Below are 20,878 nucleotides of genomic sequence, written 5' to 3'. Positions count from 1 at the left end.
TTCAATCACTGCCACCTTTTACCTCACAGGTTTTATTACTGATGACACTCTCTTGAACCACTTAGCTTGTACCCGTATAAGATTTTCTAACTAGCTCCTGAACACGACAGACTGGCTGTAATTGACTAAGCTATACTCATGCTGTTTTGTGTGTTAATAAACTCAAGTCAACGCTGATGCTGTCCATTCTCCTGGCTCCTTTTTACTAAAGGCAGCATTTCTAAAAGATGATAAATGTAATCTTTTGGTCACCAGAGTTCCTAAACAATAGAAAATTCTAATTTGATTGTGCATATATACGTATGAAAAGTGCATGTAATCACTTAAAATAAATACAGGTTTTTTAACTACCATGATAATTCTGTTGAATTATTGGGTTTAAATGGTCTTATCCTAGCAATATCCACTCTATTAGCACATCTTTAGAACATGAGGAAGAAGGAAATGGTAGGCGAGTCTAGTGTCAAGACATAATCACTAATAATGACATATAGTGCCATATAAGTCTCAGCAACTAACACCTTTTTAACAGCCTTCACACCACAAAGTCATCTGATTACATCTAATCTGGTTTTGAGGTTTTGAGATTTTGTATCCTCAGAGAGTGGAAAAAAGATGTAGGGTTTTTTTTGGCAAACTATGTCTAGTAATACTAGAAAAAACTACAATAGATTTTAGTGGTTTGTAACATAAAATACTAAACTAAAACAGACTCTATCCCTATCAGCAATATTTGCTGTTGATTCTATATATTCTATACACATTATCATCACTACACTCTTTTAGATTGTACTGTGTCAGTACTGCACTGCCCTGTCTGTTAAATTGTCTCATGTTTGCTGTATTTATTGCATGTAGTCTATATTGTAGTGTTGGTTTCACGTCATTTTTAATGCACTATGTTCTTGTGTTCTTGTACTGAAATGACAATAAAAGCCTCTTGACTTGACTCTTGATATGAATGTTAATTGTTCTGTTTACAATATGTACACATGTTAGATTTAAATTGATTTTAAGTTAAATCTGTGGCCACTTTTCAATCTGTTCCCTTCAGAGCTCCGCCATGTAAAGCTGAACACGCCTCTACACGGAGAGGAGGAGTGACAACGTACAGAAGACAGGGAAGAGAGAAAAGGAGGAGGACAAAAACGACAAGCACTCCCCCGTCTGTTCAGTTTTTCTCCCTCACTTCCTTACCTCCCCCGTCCTTGTCGTCCCTGCCCTCCTGTCTCTCTCTCTCTCTTGTTTATTTCGAGAAAACATGAAGGAAAAGGACGAGCTATTTCCAGCGGGGACGGCGCGAGTCAACTCTAGTGAAAGTTTCCTTCCCCGGAGCATTTATTGTTTCAAAGCAAAGGAAGGAGAGGGGGGCATTATTAACAGGCGGGTGGGTGTATAGATAGAGAGATAGAGAGATAGATGGATGGAGGTGGAGGGCGGGAAGGAAAAGATCCATTCAACAACTCGGACATACGATAAGAGACTGGTGTCTGGACTGTCTTAACTAAATGTGAATAAACAGTGCAGTGGAGAGAAAGAAGTCATAACAGAAGTATTTATTAGCTTATATGTGTGACCTGTGAGGGTTAAAGAAGTTGACACAGTTATTATATTTTCCCTCTCTCTTTATTTCTCTGTTTATTTCTTCAACTTGTCAAATTTGTAACAATTTAGGTTAAAAAATCGCCCAGACCCAGCTGGCACACAACCGACCTTTACCGTTAAAATGTGTTAGAAATATGGTTGAAGTAATGCCTGTCGTTTCAACCTTGAAACAACGTCCTGTCTGTTGAAACAACGTTGAAACAGCACTGTTAAATGGCTGTGCAAACCATTGAAAGCGTTGAATCAACATAATATCCTCAACCTTCTGCCTTTTGAATTAGCATTGTACATTTAATCAGCATACAATTAAAAAAACGGTTGGATATAAGGATAAGTGGTTTTATTTTCATATGCAGCAACTGCTTTTTAATTTAGCACTAATTCTTCCCTATACCTGGGGGGGGGGGGGGGGGGGGTATAATCTATTTCTTTTACTGTTTAACATTTCAAAATCAACCCCAAATCCAACCTTGATCCAACCATAACATCAAGGTTGATTCAACATTGATTCAACGTTGAAATGCCAGCTGGATATCGTTAACACTCTGTAAACCGTAGGAATTTTAAGTTTTAGTGGGCTATGGATTATTAAAGGTTGAACGTACGACGTTGAAACAACGTTGCCATATCAAACTTCACTTTTCAAAATCAACACAAAATCCATCGTTGATTCAAAGTTGTCAGTCAGGTTCCTCCTATTCCTCTCTCTCTCTCTCTCTCTCTCTCTCTCTCTCTCTCTCTCACACACACACACACACACACACACACACACACTCCCTCTCTCTCTCTCTCTTTCTCCCTCCCTCTCTTTCTTTTTACTCACTGAGTCTCAGTAAGGAGCTGCTGCTGCTGAGCTCTTCCGAGCTGAATCTGAGCTGAACCAGGCTCCGGTCAGGTCGCCTCAGCCACCCCGCTACTGGAGCAACCATGGCCGGGGCCAAGCCGGGAGTACACGCGCTACAGCTCAAGCCCGTGGTCGTCCACGAAGTGCTCAAAAGGGGAAGCAAGTTCATCAAATGGGACGAGGTAAGCTCCCTAACGCCAAGTTAAGTAACTACATTAGCTAGCTAACGCTGAAACCTGCCCATTTTCCCACTGTGTGCCATGTTACAGGCTCTGTTGCCTGGTCATGTCTGTAAGAGCTAACTTACAGTGAGTGTGCGGCTAGTCAGGTTAAGTAGCTGTAAATTAGCTAACTTATCCTGGCTGTTGTTGTGGCTGAGGCGGTGCGGAGAAGTGGAAAAGCTCGGGGTAAAAAAAAACGGCTGACACCCGTCTTTCTGCTGCTGTCTTTCCGAGCCAAGGCGCATAAGTTACATTCTTGTCGAACAAGTTTTCTCCACAGCCAGGTTTTTACAGCGTTCACCGCCTAGCTAACCTAACTTGTTCACTAACCTACCGAGGCACTAAAAACAAAGTTTTCGTGGTTTATATTCGTGTTTACGCTGCTTGTTGTTTGTATTAGCTGGCTACTTGTAACTTTACGGAAAATAAATACTTTTTATTGAACAAATATTGTTTTCGGTCGACAGTTAGATACATCTAGCTACTTCTGAAGCCGTCAGAAGTACTTAACTAAAGGTTTACACTTGTTGATGCTAACTATAGCTGGTGTCTGTGGAGATACTTCTGAGAGAAAAAAATCTGAACTTCGCTATTTTGGTTGGGTTGTTTTTGGAATTTGCAGTCCCTGCTCATGACGTTACGTTAACGTTAGCTGCCTCTTTACTTGTTCACTTGGTTGTAGTAAAAGCTAACTGACGCTAAACTTGACAAGAAATTGACTAAAAAAAGTTTTCCACAGTTTTTAGTTGTTCTACTTCAGTCCTAGGGTTGGGAGATATGGTAAAAAAATATGTTATCTCGATATTTAAAATGATATTATTTTGGTAGCACACTGATAAGTATTTTTTTCAATGTTAACATTTATTTCTGACATGAATACAGTTATTTCTCTTCACTTTAAAGAGCCACTAATGCTGTCCATACACTACACAACTTTGAAAAGACTCTGAAAAAACTTAACAGACTAAAGCCTGACACCCTCTCACATCTAAAGACCAGTCTCAGACTTTTTAGTCACAGACTAAGATTTAGCAAAGACTGGGAATCTTGCAGGATCATTATTTGCAAGACTGCAACTAGATTCTTCCTGAGATTATTTCCCTCATGCTTCTGGTGGAGTTTAAATACAATACATATTACATATTAAGTTACAAATAATGTGTAAGTTACATCAATACTGTGATTTATCAAAGACTCACAACTTTTGTCCCCAAAAGTCAGCAGTTTATTTTTCTACCACACACATTTTTTTTAATACAATATATATTTTTTATTCAACTCTGCCTATAAGATTCCCCCCTGTTTTTTTTTTTTTTTTACTGCAATGGAGGTAATGTTTGCACAGTGTTAAATAAAAAAGGCTGCTTATTTTTTGTAAAAAAAAAAAAAAAAAAAAGACTGAATAAAACATTGAAATCAAATGTAAAGGTGCTGTGTGTTTACAAATAGAAAAGTTAAATTGTTATGTAAGAACTAAAAATCTAAATCATAATCGTGAATCGCTCACATTTGAAAATATTGAGATCATTTTCTTTTTTACAATATCGCTTTGACCTAGCTACAGTATATTCATAAAGGCATATTGTGCATCATGATAACATTTATCACTACACAATAAAATATGATAATTTGCCCAGCCCCATTTATTCCATGCAGAATTCTTCTGGCTAGTTTCTGATCTCTTGGCAGCTGCAGTGTGTGTTTGTTTGGAGTTTCTGAGCATTAAGGTTTCCAGGTATTAAGAATTATGATTAGCCACTGCTGATATTTGTATTCACCTTTAGCTAACTGTCTGCTGGTTGTGCTCGGTTGTGTAAGCATGAGGAGGTCCACCAGTAGAGCCTGCACGTCTTATAAGAGCAGCCTGTCATTAATAATTAACTCTGTAGCCCACGAGTGCTGAGTGGCTCTTGTTAATGTATTTGCATGGCCGGTAAAGATGGTGTAAGGCCTTCTTTGGAAACCTGCTCGACAGAGTGTGTGGTAGGTTCAGTGTGGAGATCATAAGAACAGTCTACAATCAAGTGTTTAATGTTTACACACTGAAAATATTACTCTATTACTCTTTGTTTGTGTGTGTGCATTAGCAGAAGGCTTTATATGTCAGAATGAATGATAGATAAACCACTTCTGATCGGATTGCTGGTCAGATAAGGACAATTAGTGGAGACGGTCCCCACAAAACATCCTCTATACAAGTGGTGGCCAGTGGGGGCTGGAGTCCAGCACAGATAGCAAACTGTTTTCCCTGCTCTAACAGATCTACTGAACTTGACAATTGACAGGTGAGTTGCATCAGTTCATTTGTAGCTAGGAAAAGCACAGGCCTGTGCAGGAAAACTATACCGTTTTCTACTGAAGTTTTGCATAGTATTACATTTATTAGCTATTTAATATTGTTCTAAAGGAACAATACAGGACCTGTTGTGGAAATGTGATTACAGAATAGAACAAACTAGGACAGGATAGTTTAATCTACTCAAGTTGTGTCAGGTTCCTGCTCCTGAATGGATCACCTGCTCACATGTTGACCCTACAATTCCAAGATTGATGCCCAGCAATGCTACAGAAGTTTGTGAACAGGATGGCTCTCTCGGGTGGGTAGCTTGGCATTCCCTCCCCCATCACTCAATATGGATGTCTCTAGGCTGATGTAACAGAATTGGCAGTTAGGCTGCATTCACAAGGGCATTTTTGTAGCTATTGATTTCAATAAAAAATCACTGATGCACTGCAGGCAGCAGCAGATTAAAACAAGTTCATCAGAGTTGAACTTGTGATATAATGTACACCATTGTAGCTTTATGTCAGACAATAGGAAATGATGGGGTTCAGGCAGAATAAAGAAGAAACTAATAACTGTAACCAGCTCCCACCCAGAACTGCACTTTCTAGGTCTAAAATGTACTAGGACTGCAGCTCACCTTTTACTCCAAATAACAACCTCTGGATTACACCTTTTTTTTTGTCAAACAATGCGTCATTTGAGCTGCTCAGCACTATATGCAGTGTTCATGTTAGACCTGCCTGCTTAAATATGCATCTATTCCCCTTTAACACACACTACACACACTAATATGTGCTCTAGCTTCAGGCTAACTTTTAAGAAAAGAACAGGAGCTAGCTAACAGAATGGCGTGACATAGACTTTCGGAGAAGTTCAACTGATACTGGATTCCTTGTGACCTAGATGTCTTGTTCTTTCATCTCTCATGTTAGCGCATTCTTTTTCTTACCAGTTATCATTTAGCCTACGTGAACACGCAGTGTTGCGTCATGCAAAGGTAACTTTTGACAATCCTAAAAAAATGCTATGTTTTATTTTTGTTGATATTCTGTGTGAAAATAAAGAATATACCTCTACAGAAAACACACTTGCTTAAATATAACACTTCACTGCATATTTTGAGGCAGATGTGCTAAATTTTAAATATTGGAAGAAAAATCAAGCATAACCAACTGTGTCATAATTTTTGTATGTGTCACAATATACGCCATTACTCATATGTTAAATTAAATTGTTTGATGGTAAAAGGGGGGGGTGGGGGGTTAAATGTTTTTGGACTTGGTCTAGACAAGAAAATAGGGCTGACAATTGCACTGCTGTAGAGATGATAGAGAACATATACTACCAAGTCCAGAATGTTTTTACTAACTATAGCTATGGGGGTGGGTCTGGTGACATCATGGACCCTGCATTGTTTAATATTGCGATTTATATCGTCAAAAAAAAGAACATTTTCAATGTAAAATGTTTCCAATATCGTGCAGCCCTAAGGTGGTCTCTTCAAAAGCACGGCCAAGCAGCCATGCTGATAACCTCTAACCTTAGATATCATGATTAATTCTTTATTAATAGCCCAGCCCTTGTGCTGCATGTTAAATGGTTTGATAAACTTGACATGTTCTGCTCTACAGCGCTACAGTTTAAGAGCTGTCAACCTAATAGCTGAAGTCTGTTGTTCTACTCCAGTAAGCATAACAGTTCAGCACAGTAATCACAGCCCAGTCAACAGTATCTGCTCTGCGGCATGTTCTGCTTATTACAGGCAAGCAGATACCTGGAATTAGTGTAAGCACAGGTGTCTGCTGAAGTGGCAAAGTGGTGGGACGCTAAAATACTCGCGCCTCATGCTGCCTGAACGTTTAATGGAATGGAATAATAGTTCCTTTGCAGTAGATGGATTCGATTTTTGGTGTTTGTGTTTGTGTATGTGTGTGCGCACAGTGTGTGTATGAACGTGTTAAATCACAGACTCACTCTTGCATTCTTACATAACGTATTCCTGGTGTGTGTTTGTATGTAGATGTAAATGTTTTTGTCAGTTGTCTCCAGTGTATAGTAAAGTCCGCTGTTATCGCTGAGCTTGGAAAAGTTCACTGTCCAAACAAGCTGTGGAGCTGTGATGTGTGGGAGTGAGAGAGAGCGAAAGAGAGACAGAGAGAGAGAGACGATGCTAACTCCATAATCTGCATTCCCTCTCTCTCTCGAAGGGAATTCCCAGGAAGTTTTTAGGGTTGTGATTAACTGTGCGAACAACAAGAGGCTTTCTCTCCACAGAGAACGGAGACATGAGCAGCAAGACTCAGAGGAAGCGTATAAAGGAAGAATAGAGTAAAGTGTGTGTGTGAGAGAAAGAGAGAGAGGGGCTTTACACAGAGGTCAAATGAGGAGAGACGATTGAGGAAGGTGTGGAGGAGTTAGATCAGTGTCCGGCACAGATAAACTGAAGGAATTTATTGGAAAATCAAGAGTAAAGCAGTAAGCCGCACTGCATAATATGGGTCAGATGGCAGGGTTTAGACTTATACACTATATGGACAAATATATCATTGTTTTTCTTCCAAAGTCAAGGATATATTGGTAACAATTTCTAATGTACTAGGAAGGCTTTTTACTAAATTTTGGAGAATAGTGGTTGCTAAATGCAATCAAGTACTCAGAAAAGAGGTCAGAATGTTGGATTATCACCAATTCAGCTCAGTGCTGGGGGTTTATACCCCTTTAGCCCATGCCATGCATCAGGCAATATACACTAGGTGCAAAAAGGTTCACGTCTTTTTTTTTTTTTTTTTTTGCACAAGCTTTTACAGCACTTTTTACTCTGTACAGATGTGGTATACCTGTATCCCTTTAAATTACTGTTAAGTACAATTTAAGTAACTTAACTTAAGTAACTTAGAATTATGTTTGATTTATCTGCACACGCAGATGCCAACTGCATTATCTTGTAGTCATGGAAAGCGAAAAAGTTGATCAGATCTGCTGTGACATTTGTTTAACACCACCTGTCCTGTCCTATCCTTAGAGCATTCTGTTGTTTCCGTTTTCTGTCAAAAAGATCTTCACTAGCTAAAATAAATTCTGTAGTATTTTTGCTCATTATAAAAATTCAGATTTTTCTCATATTAAAAACTGTTTCTACACAAGGGCTTGCGAAAGGTGGTCTTGTAAAATTAGCTTACTGAATTGGCAGATATTTTTACATCCTTCAAGCATTTTTTCTGGAAAAACGAGTCTAGTGAGCCTATCAGCTGTCTTAAAAACAGAGTAAAAATAGCTACAAGGCTGTACAGTGTTAGGATATTTTCAGGCTCAGTAATGAGGAATATTAGACATATAGCCTACAGATAAAAGGCTTTCACATGCTGTAATGACTGTACTGACTGTAAGTGTGTGTGTACACACACACACACACAAACTCTGTACTGTGTGATTTTGGTGTGTGCAAATGCCATTGTTGTCTTCCTATTGTGTGTGAAGGTGGTGCTTAAATGCGTGCAAGTGACCACAATGAAGAAACAGGCCTCAGGAAAGCAGATACTGAACATGTAGGAGTGTTGCACATGTTCAGTCATATGATCTGTGTTTGTTTTCTGTGTGTGTGTCTGAGAGAGAGAAAGAGAAAGACAGTGTAAGAGAGAGAGAGAGATTCAGTTTTCTTTTAGTTTTCATAGGCTATGGGATGTAGTTATACAGTAAAGTAATAAAGATACTAAAACCTAGGACTGTCACGAATGCTATTGATTGCTAGTGATGGTGATTAAATTATATTTTTGTAATTTTACAATCATTGTATGCCTCTGATATAGTCATTATATTCTAACAAAATAATGCATGTATACCCCTTAAAGAACAATGAAGTTTTACTAATTACAAATTTGTAGACATGTCCGTACTGATGTTTCAAAGATTGTATGGTCATTTACATTTGTCATGAAGGCATAAAAAAGTCATGGAAAACTCTGAATTGGGTTATATAAAATGCACAACATCATTAAAAATAAAGCTACTGATTTTTTAAACATACTAGTTCATTTACATAAATGGGCTCATGATGAGCGTGGACACATGACAAGCAACATTGAGTTCAGCAGCAAAAAATGATTGATATGTACCATACGTCCATAATGTAATTATCATCATGCAACTTAACACTGTGCAACCGTGTGTCTCCTAATTTTGACTCTTTCTCTCAGAACGTCAGTCTGGAGTGTTTGTGTGAGCGTGTCTGTGTTTGGGTGTGCATGTGGCCTTGTGTATATTTCTCCCCAAATAACTTCCTGATGTAGATTATGTTTGGAGCCAAACACCCCCTCCCCCTCGTCTCTGTCTGTCTATCTGTCTGTCTCTGTCTCTCTCTCTGTCTCTCTCTTGTTGGCTTGAACTCTATCTGTCCCTCTGTCTGCTTCTCTCTGTTTTGTATGTCTCTTTGTCTGCTTCTCAACTGAATAAGCTTTATTGGCATGACATGTTTATTGGCATGACCTTTTAAGATACAGCATATTTTAGAAACTGAAGATTTTAAGTATAACAATTATTATAAATGGTTAATAATGGCCATTTGAAATTAGGATGTAAGAACAGTAATTTAAGTAACAACATATAATTTTTTTTAAAGACAAACAAGTAAATAAAATAATATGCAGCTGGTAGATAAGTATCGTAGATAAGTCTCTAGGGTCTCCATGGCCAGGCTTTGGTCACAGGCACCGCACTGTGCTGACAAGTGGCTGTGCTTCTCTTTTAAAGATATATTAAACTGAACTTTGCTTCATTCTTGTTTGTGTATTCCAGTAGGTGATAGTGTTGTTAAAATTATAATTGGTCTGATTGTTTTTGTGGTCTAGGAATGTGACCATGTTAGTGTTTGTTAGTAAACTAGGTCCAGTACTCTTGTAGTAGGGGTGGATCCCAATTCGATTTTCGGTTTGATTAGATTTAATATCAATACATTTAGGGGAAATTTCAGATACAAAAAATAGTATTTTGAATATGAAATGTGGACACTTAAACTTTCATTATTAAATATTAGTGTTTATATTATGAAGACTTTACACAAGAGGTACTTTTTTTTATATCATTTAATGTAGTTAATTGTTGCATCATCTCTATACAGGTTTGGAATGGCCATTTTACTGAAAGGTTTGTGTGGGTAAAACATAACATGCTTCCAGAACATTAATGAAGCTCAGTTTTTTTTTTTTTTTGGCGCGAGGAGAATTTGTAGGAAATTTAATCACGAATGCGTTCTCTAGTGAAGTTTGTTTGGGTTCTGACGTTTTTTGAATATCAGGATGCTGTCACGTTAAATGATTTCTCAGATTTGTGGTATTCTCACAATATTTTACCTTCACGTTGCACAGTTTACACACGGTTTTGCTTTTATCCAGCTCTTCCCTACCACCATGGTTTCTGAATCAAAAATGTAACCACACTTCTGCCTTCAGGTTCTTGGGCACCATCACTCATGCTCCAGCCATGCTTAACTGATCACCCTAGTCAGAAAAAAAAAGGATGGTCTCGATCTTGGGTTTATATAAATTGATATCAGACCATTTGAATGAATATCGATTTGAATCTAAAAATCATGTAGGGTTGTGTATCGTTTGGTCAGAACTTGACAATATGAAGTCTATCATGATTGAGGGTTTACAATTCAATCCATTTCTGTAAATTGTGGTTATGCAATAATGGTGATATAATTGAGTTTATAAAATAACTTAAATGTACTTTCTTTAAAAATCTGCCATAGTATGCCTTAGAAACACTAACAAATGCATGAGTCCTGAATAAATAAGGAAAGTTTACATTTTTTATGTAGTCAGAGGGATCTGAAAACCTGAACATTGAATGTTGATGTTACCTATGAAGTTAAAATCTATGCTGTGTTTTTGAGAATCAGTACAGTTTTGCAAAACAATAGAATAGAATAGAATAGAATCCCTTTACTGTCATTATTCATATGTAAAATGAGATTAAAAGCCACTCCCTTTTTCCAGTGCAAACATACATATAATAATAGCATAAAGTGACGAAATACAAAAAGGATCAGTGTATGTGTGAGTTCAGTAAAGTGATGGCTTTTGGGTAAAAACTGTTTATAAATCTGTTCGTCCTCGCTTTGATGCACCTGTAGGAACAGTGTACTTAACCATCCCTGCTAAGCCTAGTATATTCATTCTAAAAACTGGGGTGTCTGGTTGCTTTTCGCAGGATTTCTACTGGCCACATCGCGCGTCTTTACGTACTTCCGGCACACGTGAAGCCTCTGATAGAGGATCCGGCTCAGTTTTACTGATCGCAAGCGGCTGGTGGAGCATTGGAGACTTCAGAAGGGGAAATTCAGATTCATGTGCTCTGAAAGGAGAACGCATCACATCTGCCCAGTTTCAAATTATTCTTCTGCATTCTCAGTGCCATTACCCTTTCTCACCAGAGAGGGCTCTAAATTACAAATCTTACGGATATCAGCTTTAATTTGTTAAATTGCTTTAATTAGTTTAATAGCCTGCAAGCTTTTTTTTTTCTTTCAGGCTGCTAAACTGAAGTATCTGGTTGAACTAGTCTTTAGACCTGAAGAATTGTACTTCTTACAGGTATCTTATCTGTGTGGCCTTTAAGTAAAGCAGGAAGTGCTTCTCGGAGATCTGGATCTCTCAGCTGCTGTAAGGTGCCATAGAATAGTTCATTTACTTCATATTGATTGGTCATCTCCACCAAGTCAAAAGGACTTGTCATTGAAGATGAGCAGTTTTCATTCTGCTGTTGTCTTAAGGAGATGACCAGTGAATCTGTGTGTGGATTTACAAGATTTTTTTCAATTTGATCTCACGTCACATGTCTAAAAGCCCTGGTGTCATGGTGATGTGGGGTGCAATGCTAGATTACCTTTGGTCTTCATTACAGGCACAATGAAAGCCCAGCATTACATTAAGAAGGTCTTGCAACCGCTAGCCCTACATTTCCAGAACACAAATTCCAATGTGCTTTTCCAACAGGACTTTGCTCATCCGCCTACTGCTGTTCTTTCAAGAGTTAGCCTTGAAGACACGGATGCTATGCCATGGTGTTCCACATCATCCACACAAATCTTTTTAGGGATGGTACTTTATTTTGACCATGCCGAAGTCCACTAGAACCAGAACTAGAATCGTGTTTCTAACATTGAACGATTCAGAATCGATTCTCATTTTCAATAAATAAATAAATAAATATATATATATATATAATATATATATATATTATATATATATATATATATATATTTTTTTTTTTTTTTTGCTACTGTACCTTGGAGCTTTTTAACTGTCACGCAGAGCTTTTTAACTGTACTGCGGAGCTCAGCTACTGTCGCGCAAAGCTCCGCAGGACAGTAGATGAGCTTCGCGAGACAGTAGATGAACTCCGTGAGACAGGTAAAAAGCTCCGCGTGACAGTGGGTGAGTGTCGAGTGACAGCAGCTACAGGACAGGGAAAGTTTTTGCTCTTACTGCCTCTCCCTATTAGGCTACAGAGAGGCGTGTAGTGTCGTGTTACGGTGTTTGTTGCTGCGCCACTAAAGTATGTAACGATTTGAAAAAATTTGAAAAAAATTTAATCGTGATCCCAAGAATCGATTCAGAATCGATTGTGGAATTCCCAAAGATTCACAGCCCTATTTTTCAGAGCTGCAGGAGGTCTTCTCTATTTCTGTTTATCAGTTGAGCTTCACGATGTGGACAGAATGTCATGTTGTGTGATTATGGCAAGTGATGTGCTAACCATATATTTGTGCATTGTTAAGCAAACCCTGTCAGTGTTTGGCATTCATTATTTGAACTGACGTGATTTCTTTGACATGTGAAAACACACACACACAGCAAGCAGATAGTGAATTATGTTTATATAGTCACGGTGCTCTCAGCCTACAGTTGTAAACCTGTGATTTTGTACGTTTTGGTTTGCATATTGTAACTTTCAGTGATGTCAGAGGAGGGTGCCACGATTCTGATGAATGGACTCCTCTCAGTCTGGTGTTCATCTGCTCCCAACAGTCATTCAGTAAATGAGTTGTATCAGCTATTTCATCTTCTCCACATTTGCATCAGCAGGGTTTTATGTCTTTCCTGAAAAGCAGTTTGGCTGGGCAGCAATGAATGAATGAGCAGGTGTCCCAATACTTTTGTTCGTATTTTGTATAATATGTGTGACCTGCAGAAATGTCATCACAGAAGAAAGTACACTTGTAATATTAATAGGATCATTTTACAGTGGCAGACAGAATTGCATTTCATGCTTTTGTAATGGTGCTGTTTATATTAGCGATATGTGTGGCTTGATTCCTTATTCTTGAAAGCTTTAGACTTTTGTCACTTTTTGTTTTCAGACTCAACTCTGAAAAGCATGCAGTTGTCTCTAACTGCCAGCCTTCATTTATAAAATTTGAGTATTTATTTCCTGTTGTGAAAAACATTCTCCCTGGTTTAAAGTACAGCTATGAGTGCTTGCCTCTGACTGGTTTCTCAGCTCTGCCCCAATTTCAGTAGTGAGTTCTAATTGGACAATGATTACATTTTAGTTTGCTGCTCCTAGATGAAATGCTGCTCCTAAACGAAATGCAGTCCTGTTCATTTTATTTTTTGCTTTTGAACATTCGCAGCGCCACACAGTGGTTTTTGATTTCACTTTAAAACAACTATTCTGCTTGTAAGTGAGGAAAAGCAAAGCATATTGTGGATTGTATTTACAATTTTCCACAGTAGAGTTTGCTTTTTAATTTGGCACTAATTCCTCTTCATATAAATGAGCTATTTTGGTCTGTATTAGCTTGAATTACTAAAATGTTTAAATACCATAGGATACAGTATTACAATTATACAGACCAATCCTAGTGATGGCATCCTATTACAGTACAACACTAGTATTTATTGAGGTCTTTAAAATGACCCATTCACTTAAACACATGAACTCAATGACTAAAAGGTGTGCCCCTATATTTTTCCATATAGTTTTATATATATGTTTTAAAATGCCTAGTTGTGGTCTCTAGTATGAATGAATGCCATGCACGCATTAAAAAATAAAAAAGTGCTCCGGTGTTTCTTTTTAGCCCTGCTTTAGACCACTAAATTAGTGGTCTCTGAAGAAAGACAGGATTTCGGCTTCTGCTCATAAATATTCATACATGCAAACATATCGCCTCTGATTGGCTAACAGCACTGCAGTAGTGAATGCCTACCTGCCCCCCACAGTCAATTTTACAGCTCTAAAACTGAAAGAACAAAATGTTTTCAGTGGTAGGTAAAGTTAATTCTTAAATTTTGCATCGAATGGCCCCGCAGCTGCAAAATGTTATCAATGCCAGAGCTGTAAACAGAGCTGTCCTGAGCCGAGGTGGGTGAGGCCATAAACTCCCTGGTTGACTTCGACACCAACTCGTGTTTCTGAGGATTTTTTTTTTTACTAGCTACTGCAGACAATGGAGGCTGAGAAACAGTTTTATGTGCAGCATGCATATACAACTCAAAGAGACCTATTTTATTTCACAAACAACAAGATGTGGAACAAAGTGGATTTTATCGGAAGGAGACCTTTAATTACATGTATTTTAACGTATTTTAAACTTCTGAAAATGTCCTTCCTTGCTACAAACTGTGTATAATGTCAGTTTATTGGCACTTCTACCAGAAGGTCATAAATTGACTGCAGTGGCATTCAACAGGCTTAACAAATAACGTAGTCAGTACCAAGCCATTAAAACGTCTTGATTGGCTCTTGATATCAATCTCTGAGATTGTATCAGTGCATCTCATGTTCTCCAGCAAGCCTGCTGTTTGCTCAATATTCTCTTTTTATTAGCCCTACACTTGGTCCCATTTTTGTCCTTCAAGTGTTTACTTCATCCTCTCCTGTAGCCCACACACACATCCTGTTTACTGGGAGGATTGACAGGCACATGCAACAGAACACATGCACAGACTATACACTGTGCACATGTGCCCGAAAGATGTGGCGTTTAATATGGCATGCGCTGCGCATGGTGTGTTTCAGGCTGTGCCAGGGCTAGATCACAGATCCTGATTTTCACACTTACAGAGGACTTTAAAGGATTAGCTGAGTTGTGACTTTAGCTGATTGTAAGGGATTCTTACAAACAAGGCTTTACCGAGTGTTTGTGCCAAATCTCTGGAAATCCTGCTCTCCAAGATTTTACTCCTAATCCATTTTATGTGCTGCATTAAGAGTTCATCTCTCAGGTGAGGTTTAAAGAACATGGACATCAGTAAGCAGATAAATTAGAGAAGGCGAATGTGAAGTAAAAAAAGTGAGAAGTGAGAAGATTGGACTAGAGGTTCCAACATCTGTGTGTGCACTCATATGCATAAACACACGCAAACACTTGGGCTTGAACCTACGCCTGCATAAACTTGCTTATTTATTTTTCTGCTGAATCAAAGAATGCACCTGGCTGTTCTTTTTATTTCCAGGCCTTGTGGTGCAGCTCCTTCAGGAGGCCCTCAGAATCTGATTTGGGGTCTGTGGCTTTAAACCTGATTTTGGGCTCTGTGATGCAGCACCTTCAAGTGACATTGAGTCTTATTAAACATTATGTACAGGAGAATCTCCTAAGTTGATTTTGGGACCTGTGACACGCCTTATTCAAGAGGACTTCAAAAGCTGGTGCAGTTCTTCCCTGTAGTCTAGCTCCTTCAGGAGGCTCTCTGAAGCCCTGTGGCAGAGCTCAAGACATTCACTAAAGCAGTTTTAGGCTTAATGTTGCTGCTCCTTCAGGAGGACATTTTTGAAGCCTTGAGACAGGGCTCACGAAAGCAGTGGCGCTGCTCCTTCAGGAGGGCCTATGAAACTGCTAGTCGGCCTTGACAGTGTAGCTTCTTCAGGAGGTCTGCCGAAGCAGTTTGTGGGCCCAATTGGGAAGCTCCTTCAAGAGGACCTCTGAAGTCTTCAGGCAGAGCTAGAGAAAGCAGATTGTGGGCTCTGTGGTGCAGCTCCTTCAGGAAGCAGTGCTGTGGGTTGTTGACTCTTGCTTCTCTATGTCAATGAAAGTCTCACCACACATAGAAACACTCTGCCACACACTAACACTGAGGTGAGAGCGAGCAAGCGAGTGAATGATTGAAGGGCAGCTCACAATAAAATGCTGCTTTTAATGTCAGCCTCCACTTCCCACTATTCACATGTGGGTGTGTTTGACCTTTGCACCCTCCCTCTGGCTCTCGCTCTCTGGCTCTCATGGGGTTATTCAGGAGGGAGACCGTGTGCTGTTTGTGTATGGGTGTGTGTTTGTTTTATGCCGCTGGGACATGCAGGTCTTGGCAGGAAGGCCGTGTGGCTGCAGTAAATCAGTGCGATCATTTAATGGCTGCTCAAAGGTCTCTCCTCTCTGTCTCTTGCGGTTCTCTTCATTTCTTTTCCTTCAGCTACAAAATGAGTCAACTACAGTTTTAATGATTTGTAATAATATTTTAATATGCTTTTTTAGAGAGACTGCATATTGACTGTATGAAAACTCTTAAAGTTTTATACCCAACAGTGGGTAGAGCATTGTGGGTAACAACACTGTCTTCCCTGTAGCAGACTGGAGTTTGATTCCCCAACCAAGCATCCAGATCTCATGCCACACCAATAAGAGTCCATCATTTGATTGGTGGATTAGTTTAAAAAAAAAAAAAGCTGAAAACATGTCCTTCATCTAATGACAACACATGTGCATGCTATGTGGGAGGTTTATTGGTACCTACTGTAATTTGAAGGTAGAACACAATGTGGATGCTCACTTTTATTTTTATTTATAGAAATTGTAATGAAAGACAGTAACACCAGTTTCCAGTCAAGTTAGTATTGCTTCAATGTTACATATATGTCCTTCCATTGCTCATCCAGTGAGTCCAAAGGTGAAGTGCACACACAGCCTTTGCCATGCTTACAGCAGATTACATAACTGAAAACTAAACACATACTTTTTGGAAGAGCTTGTTTTTCCATACCAATTTTAACCCCCAACAATATTTTCACTATATACTAGGACTGGGGCAATATGAATCAAAACTATATATATATATATATATATATATATATATATATATATATATATATATATATATAATCACTCAGCTATGTATCGGTAAGAGAAAGGTGAACTGTTGGAGCTGATTGGAATGCAACATAGTCTTCTATATCTCATCTTAAGTCCAATATGAATATATTTTATAGTTTTAAAAACTGGATATATAGCCCAGCTCTACTATGTGCTACTAAGTGAATGGGCTGACGGGGAATGGGCTGATGCAGTGATTTAGCAAAATAATCCAAGAATAGTACTCAAAGGTGCCAAAAATGTACACTACCGTTCAAAAGTTTGGGGTCACATTGAAACGTCCTTATTTTTGAAGGAAAAGCACTGTACTTTTCAATGAAGATAACTTTAAACTAGTCGTAACTTTAAACAAATACACTCTGTACATTGCTAATGTGGTAAATGACTATTCTAGCTGCAAATGTCTGGTTTTGGTGCAATATCTACATAGGTGTATAGAGGCCCATTTCCAGCAACTATCACTCCAGTGTTCTAATGGTACAATGTGTTTGCTCATTGGCTCAGAAGGCTAATTGATGATTAGAAAACCCTTGTGCAATCATGTTCACACACCTGAAAACAGTCTAGCTCATTACAGAAGCTACAAAACTGACCTTCTGGAGCATCACATTTGTGGGGTCAATTAAACGCTCAAAATTGCCAGAAAAAGAGAACTTTCATCTGAAACTCGACAGTCTATTCTTGTTCTTAGAAATGAAGGCTATTCCATGCGAGAAATTGCTAAGAAATTGAAGATTTCCTACAACGGTGTGTACTACTCCCTTCAGAGGACAGCACAAACAGGCTCTAACCAGAGTAGAAAAAGAAGTGGGAGGCCGCGTTGCACAACTAAGCAAGAAGATAAGTACATTAGAGTCTCTAGTTTGAGAAACAGACGCCTCACAGGTCCCCAACTGGCATCTTCATTAAATAGTACCCGCAAAACACCAGTGTCAACATCTACAGTGAAGAGGCGGCTGCGGGATTTTGGGCTTCAGGGCAGAGTGGCAAAGAAAAAGCCATATCTGAGACTGGCTAATAAAAGAAAAAGATTAAGATGGGCAAAAGAACACAGACATTGGACAGAGGAAGACTGGAAAAAAGTGTTGTGGACGGATGAATCCAACTTTGAGGTGTTTGGATCACAAAGAAGAACGTTTGTGAGACGCAGAACAAATGAAAAGATGCTGGAAGAATGCCTGACGCCATCTGTTAAGCATGGTGGAGGTAATGTGATGGTCTGGGGTTGCTTTGGTGCTGGTAAGGTGGGAGATTTGTACAGGGTAAAAGGGATTCTGAATAAGGAAGGCTATCACTCCATTTTGCAACGCCATGCCATACCCAGTGGACAGCGCCTGATCGGAGCCAATTTCGTCCTACAACAGGACAATGACCCTAAACACACCTCCAAATTGTGCAAGAACTATTTACAGCAGAAGCAGGCAGCTGGTATTCTATTGGTAATGGAGTGGCCAGCGCAGTCACCAGATCTGAACCCCATTGAGCTGTTGTGGGAGCAGCTTGACCGTATGGTACGCCAGAAGTGCCCATCCAACCAATCCAACTTTTGGGAGCTGCTTCTAGAAGCGTGGGGTGCAATTTCTCCAGCTTACCTCAACAAATTAACAGCTAGAATGCCAAAGGTGTGCAATGCTGTAATTGCTGCAAATGGAGGATTCTTTGATGAAAGCAAAGTTTGATGTAAAAACAATGTAATTTCAAATACAAATCATTATTTCTAACCTTTTCAATGTCTTGACTCTATTTTCTATTCATTTCAAAACGTATGGTGGTGAATAAGTGTGACTTTTCATGGAAAACACAAAATTGTTTGAGTGACCCCAAACTTTTGAACGGTAGTGTATATACTGAAAATTTTAGGTTGCTGTTGACATTTTAAAAGCCATTTACTACCCTGTTCTTTTGCCTCAGAATGAAACATGCCAATTTTGCTTTTATTGTGGCTTTTAAAGTAAACAAGCTCAGGTGTAAACAGGAAAAAAACATAATCCATTCATTTAAACCACTTACAGTTGGTGAGATATGTGTTTGACCACATTATTAATGTAGTATCTGAACACAAATGTATATAATACCAGCAGGAAGCTAAAAAAAAGGTGAAGTTTACATTAATTTCCTCACTGTAAACCCATAAACGACATTAAAAAAAGTCTTAATTATCTTTTATCAAGTTTTATTATGTTGTGGTGCAATCTGTTAACATGCAGCACCCGTGTGTAACAGGCTTTGTTGCATTGTGAACTCTAAACCTTGATACATACCAAGATAGACATATGTCAGCTAGTAAATCTCATCTCTCATCTTCTTCTACCTGTATTACTTTTATACTTTGTTTCAAATTAAAAGGCCCTTATAGCGTATAGTAATTGTGATTTCATACAGATTATTTGTGCAGTGGCAGGCTGCCTCTGTAGAACTAATGTAGTGGAAAACACTGAACTGTGCCAAGAAAAAGCTAATTTACCATTCTGGCGCACCTTTAAAAGATCCACAATGCTCTATCAGAAAATAAAGCCAAAGACTTAATTAAAACCATTGTGCAGAAATTGATATTAATGTGTGTTTTCATCGGGTTCTGTTCCTCTCTGTAAACAAACTGAGCAGGATCTTTTTTTAATATATGCGTTATCATCCTGTGAAGTGTCCGGTAATCACTGCTGATTCATCTAGAAGGTGCACTTCATTCCTTTTAGCTTCTGAGTGATCATGACGTTCATAACCCTGTACTCCCCACAAACTACAGCTGTACTTAATTTATAATGTTCTAATGTTCTGCTTCATTATAGGATGTAATGAATGGCAAGCAGGTTGTGAGCGCGCGTGTGTGTATGTGTGTGTATGTGTGTGTATGTGTGTGTATGTGTGTGTATGTGTGTGTATGTGTGTGTATGTGTGTGTATGTGTGTGTATGTGTGTGTATGTGTGTGTGTGTGTGTGTGTGTGTGTGTCTGTCTAAGGGTTTTAAAAGGATGTTAATATCGCAAGTCAAATACAGCCAGGGCCAGGAGGCCAACAAGCTCACCCACTGAAATAGCTGACATATTTTCTGCATTAGTCTGTGTGTATGCATGCTTGTATTTGTGTGTGTGTGTGTCTCTGTGTGTGTGTGCGTGCTAGATAGAGAGATGCATGTGTTCTTCTGCGATAATCAGTTTTCACACTGAACAAGTTCTTTTATTTCAGAGATTCACTTTTAGTAATCTGCTTACACTCACAGAAGGGACTTTAAATATCTTCACACACTTTAAAGATCTTAAATAAATCTCAAGATTAGAGTGTGTGTGTGTTTGGAAAATGATAGAGCATGTTTATGTGTTTTGGCCACAAATTAAGCTTGAGAGGGTGCATCTATTTGTCATAAAACATGCATGTGTGTGTGTGTGTGTGTGTGTGTGTGTGTGTGAGAGAGAGAGAGAGAGAGAAATGCCTGTTCCTCTTGCTGCTGTTGTTGTTTGTGTGTTCATGTTGTAAATGTCAGTAGTGTGTGGTCCAGGTTGAGAAGATGGTGAGAGTGAAGAACAGACAGAGAGAGACGGCTCATTAAGGCGTATTAGCTGAAGGCCAGAGTGTGTGTGTGTGTGTGTGTGTTGTGTGTGTAGGTTGGTGGGTGGTGAGGGGCTGGGGTACGTTATTACACTGCTGTGTACATTTACTTTCTCTAATGAGAGAGCGAGTATTATAGGCTAAAGGTTAAGCGCGGCACCCCCCGCTAACACACACACTTGGCTACACTGGGGGATATGAAGTGTTTGAGCTAAGCTGTGAGAAGATGAAAAGACAAAGCAATATGTCAACTCCACTCCTCTCTTCCACTCTCCCTTTTCCTTCCT

The 20,878-nt window shown here is 38.9% G+C and overlaps 1 protein-coding gene across 1 annotated transcript in view; it reads left to right on the top strand.

Moving 5' to 3' along the window:
* Positions 1-2,410: 2,410 nt before the first annotated feature.
* The window catches only part of plcb3 (phospholipase C, beta 3 (phosphatidylinositol-specific)), an 80,812-nt gene continuing 62,344 nt past the window's right edge, over positions 2,411-20,878 (top strand). Inside the window, exon 1 of the mRNA XM_007242041.4 lies at positions 2,411-2,631. Within this exon, the coding sequence (XP_007242103.3) occupies positions 2,533-2,631 (99 nt within the window). The 5' untranslated portion in view covers positions 2,411-2,532. The remainder of the gene's footprint in view (positions 2,632-20,878) is intronic.

Source organism: Astyanax mexicanus, chromosome 8, assembly GCF_023375975.1.
Source record: "Astyanax mexicanus isolate ESR-SI-001 chromosome 8, AstMex3_surface, whole genome shotgun sequence".
NCBI lineage: Eukaryota > Metazoa > Chordata > Actinopteri > Characiformes > Acestrorhamphidae > Astyanax > Astyanax mexicanus.
The sequence above is the reverse complement of the archived record's forward strand: the minus strand, read 5'-3'. Positions and strand labels throughout refer to the sequence as shown.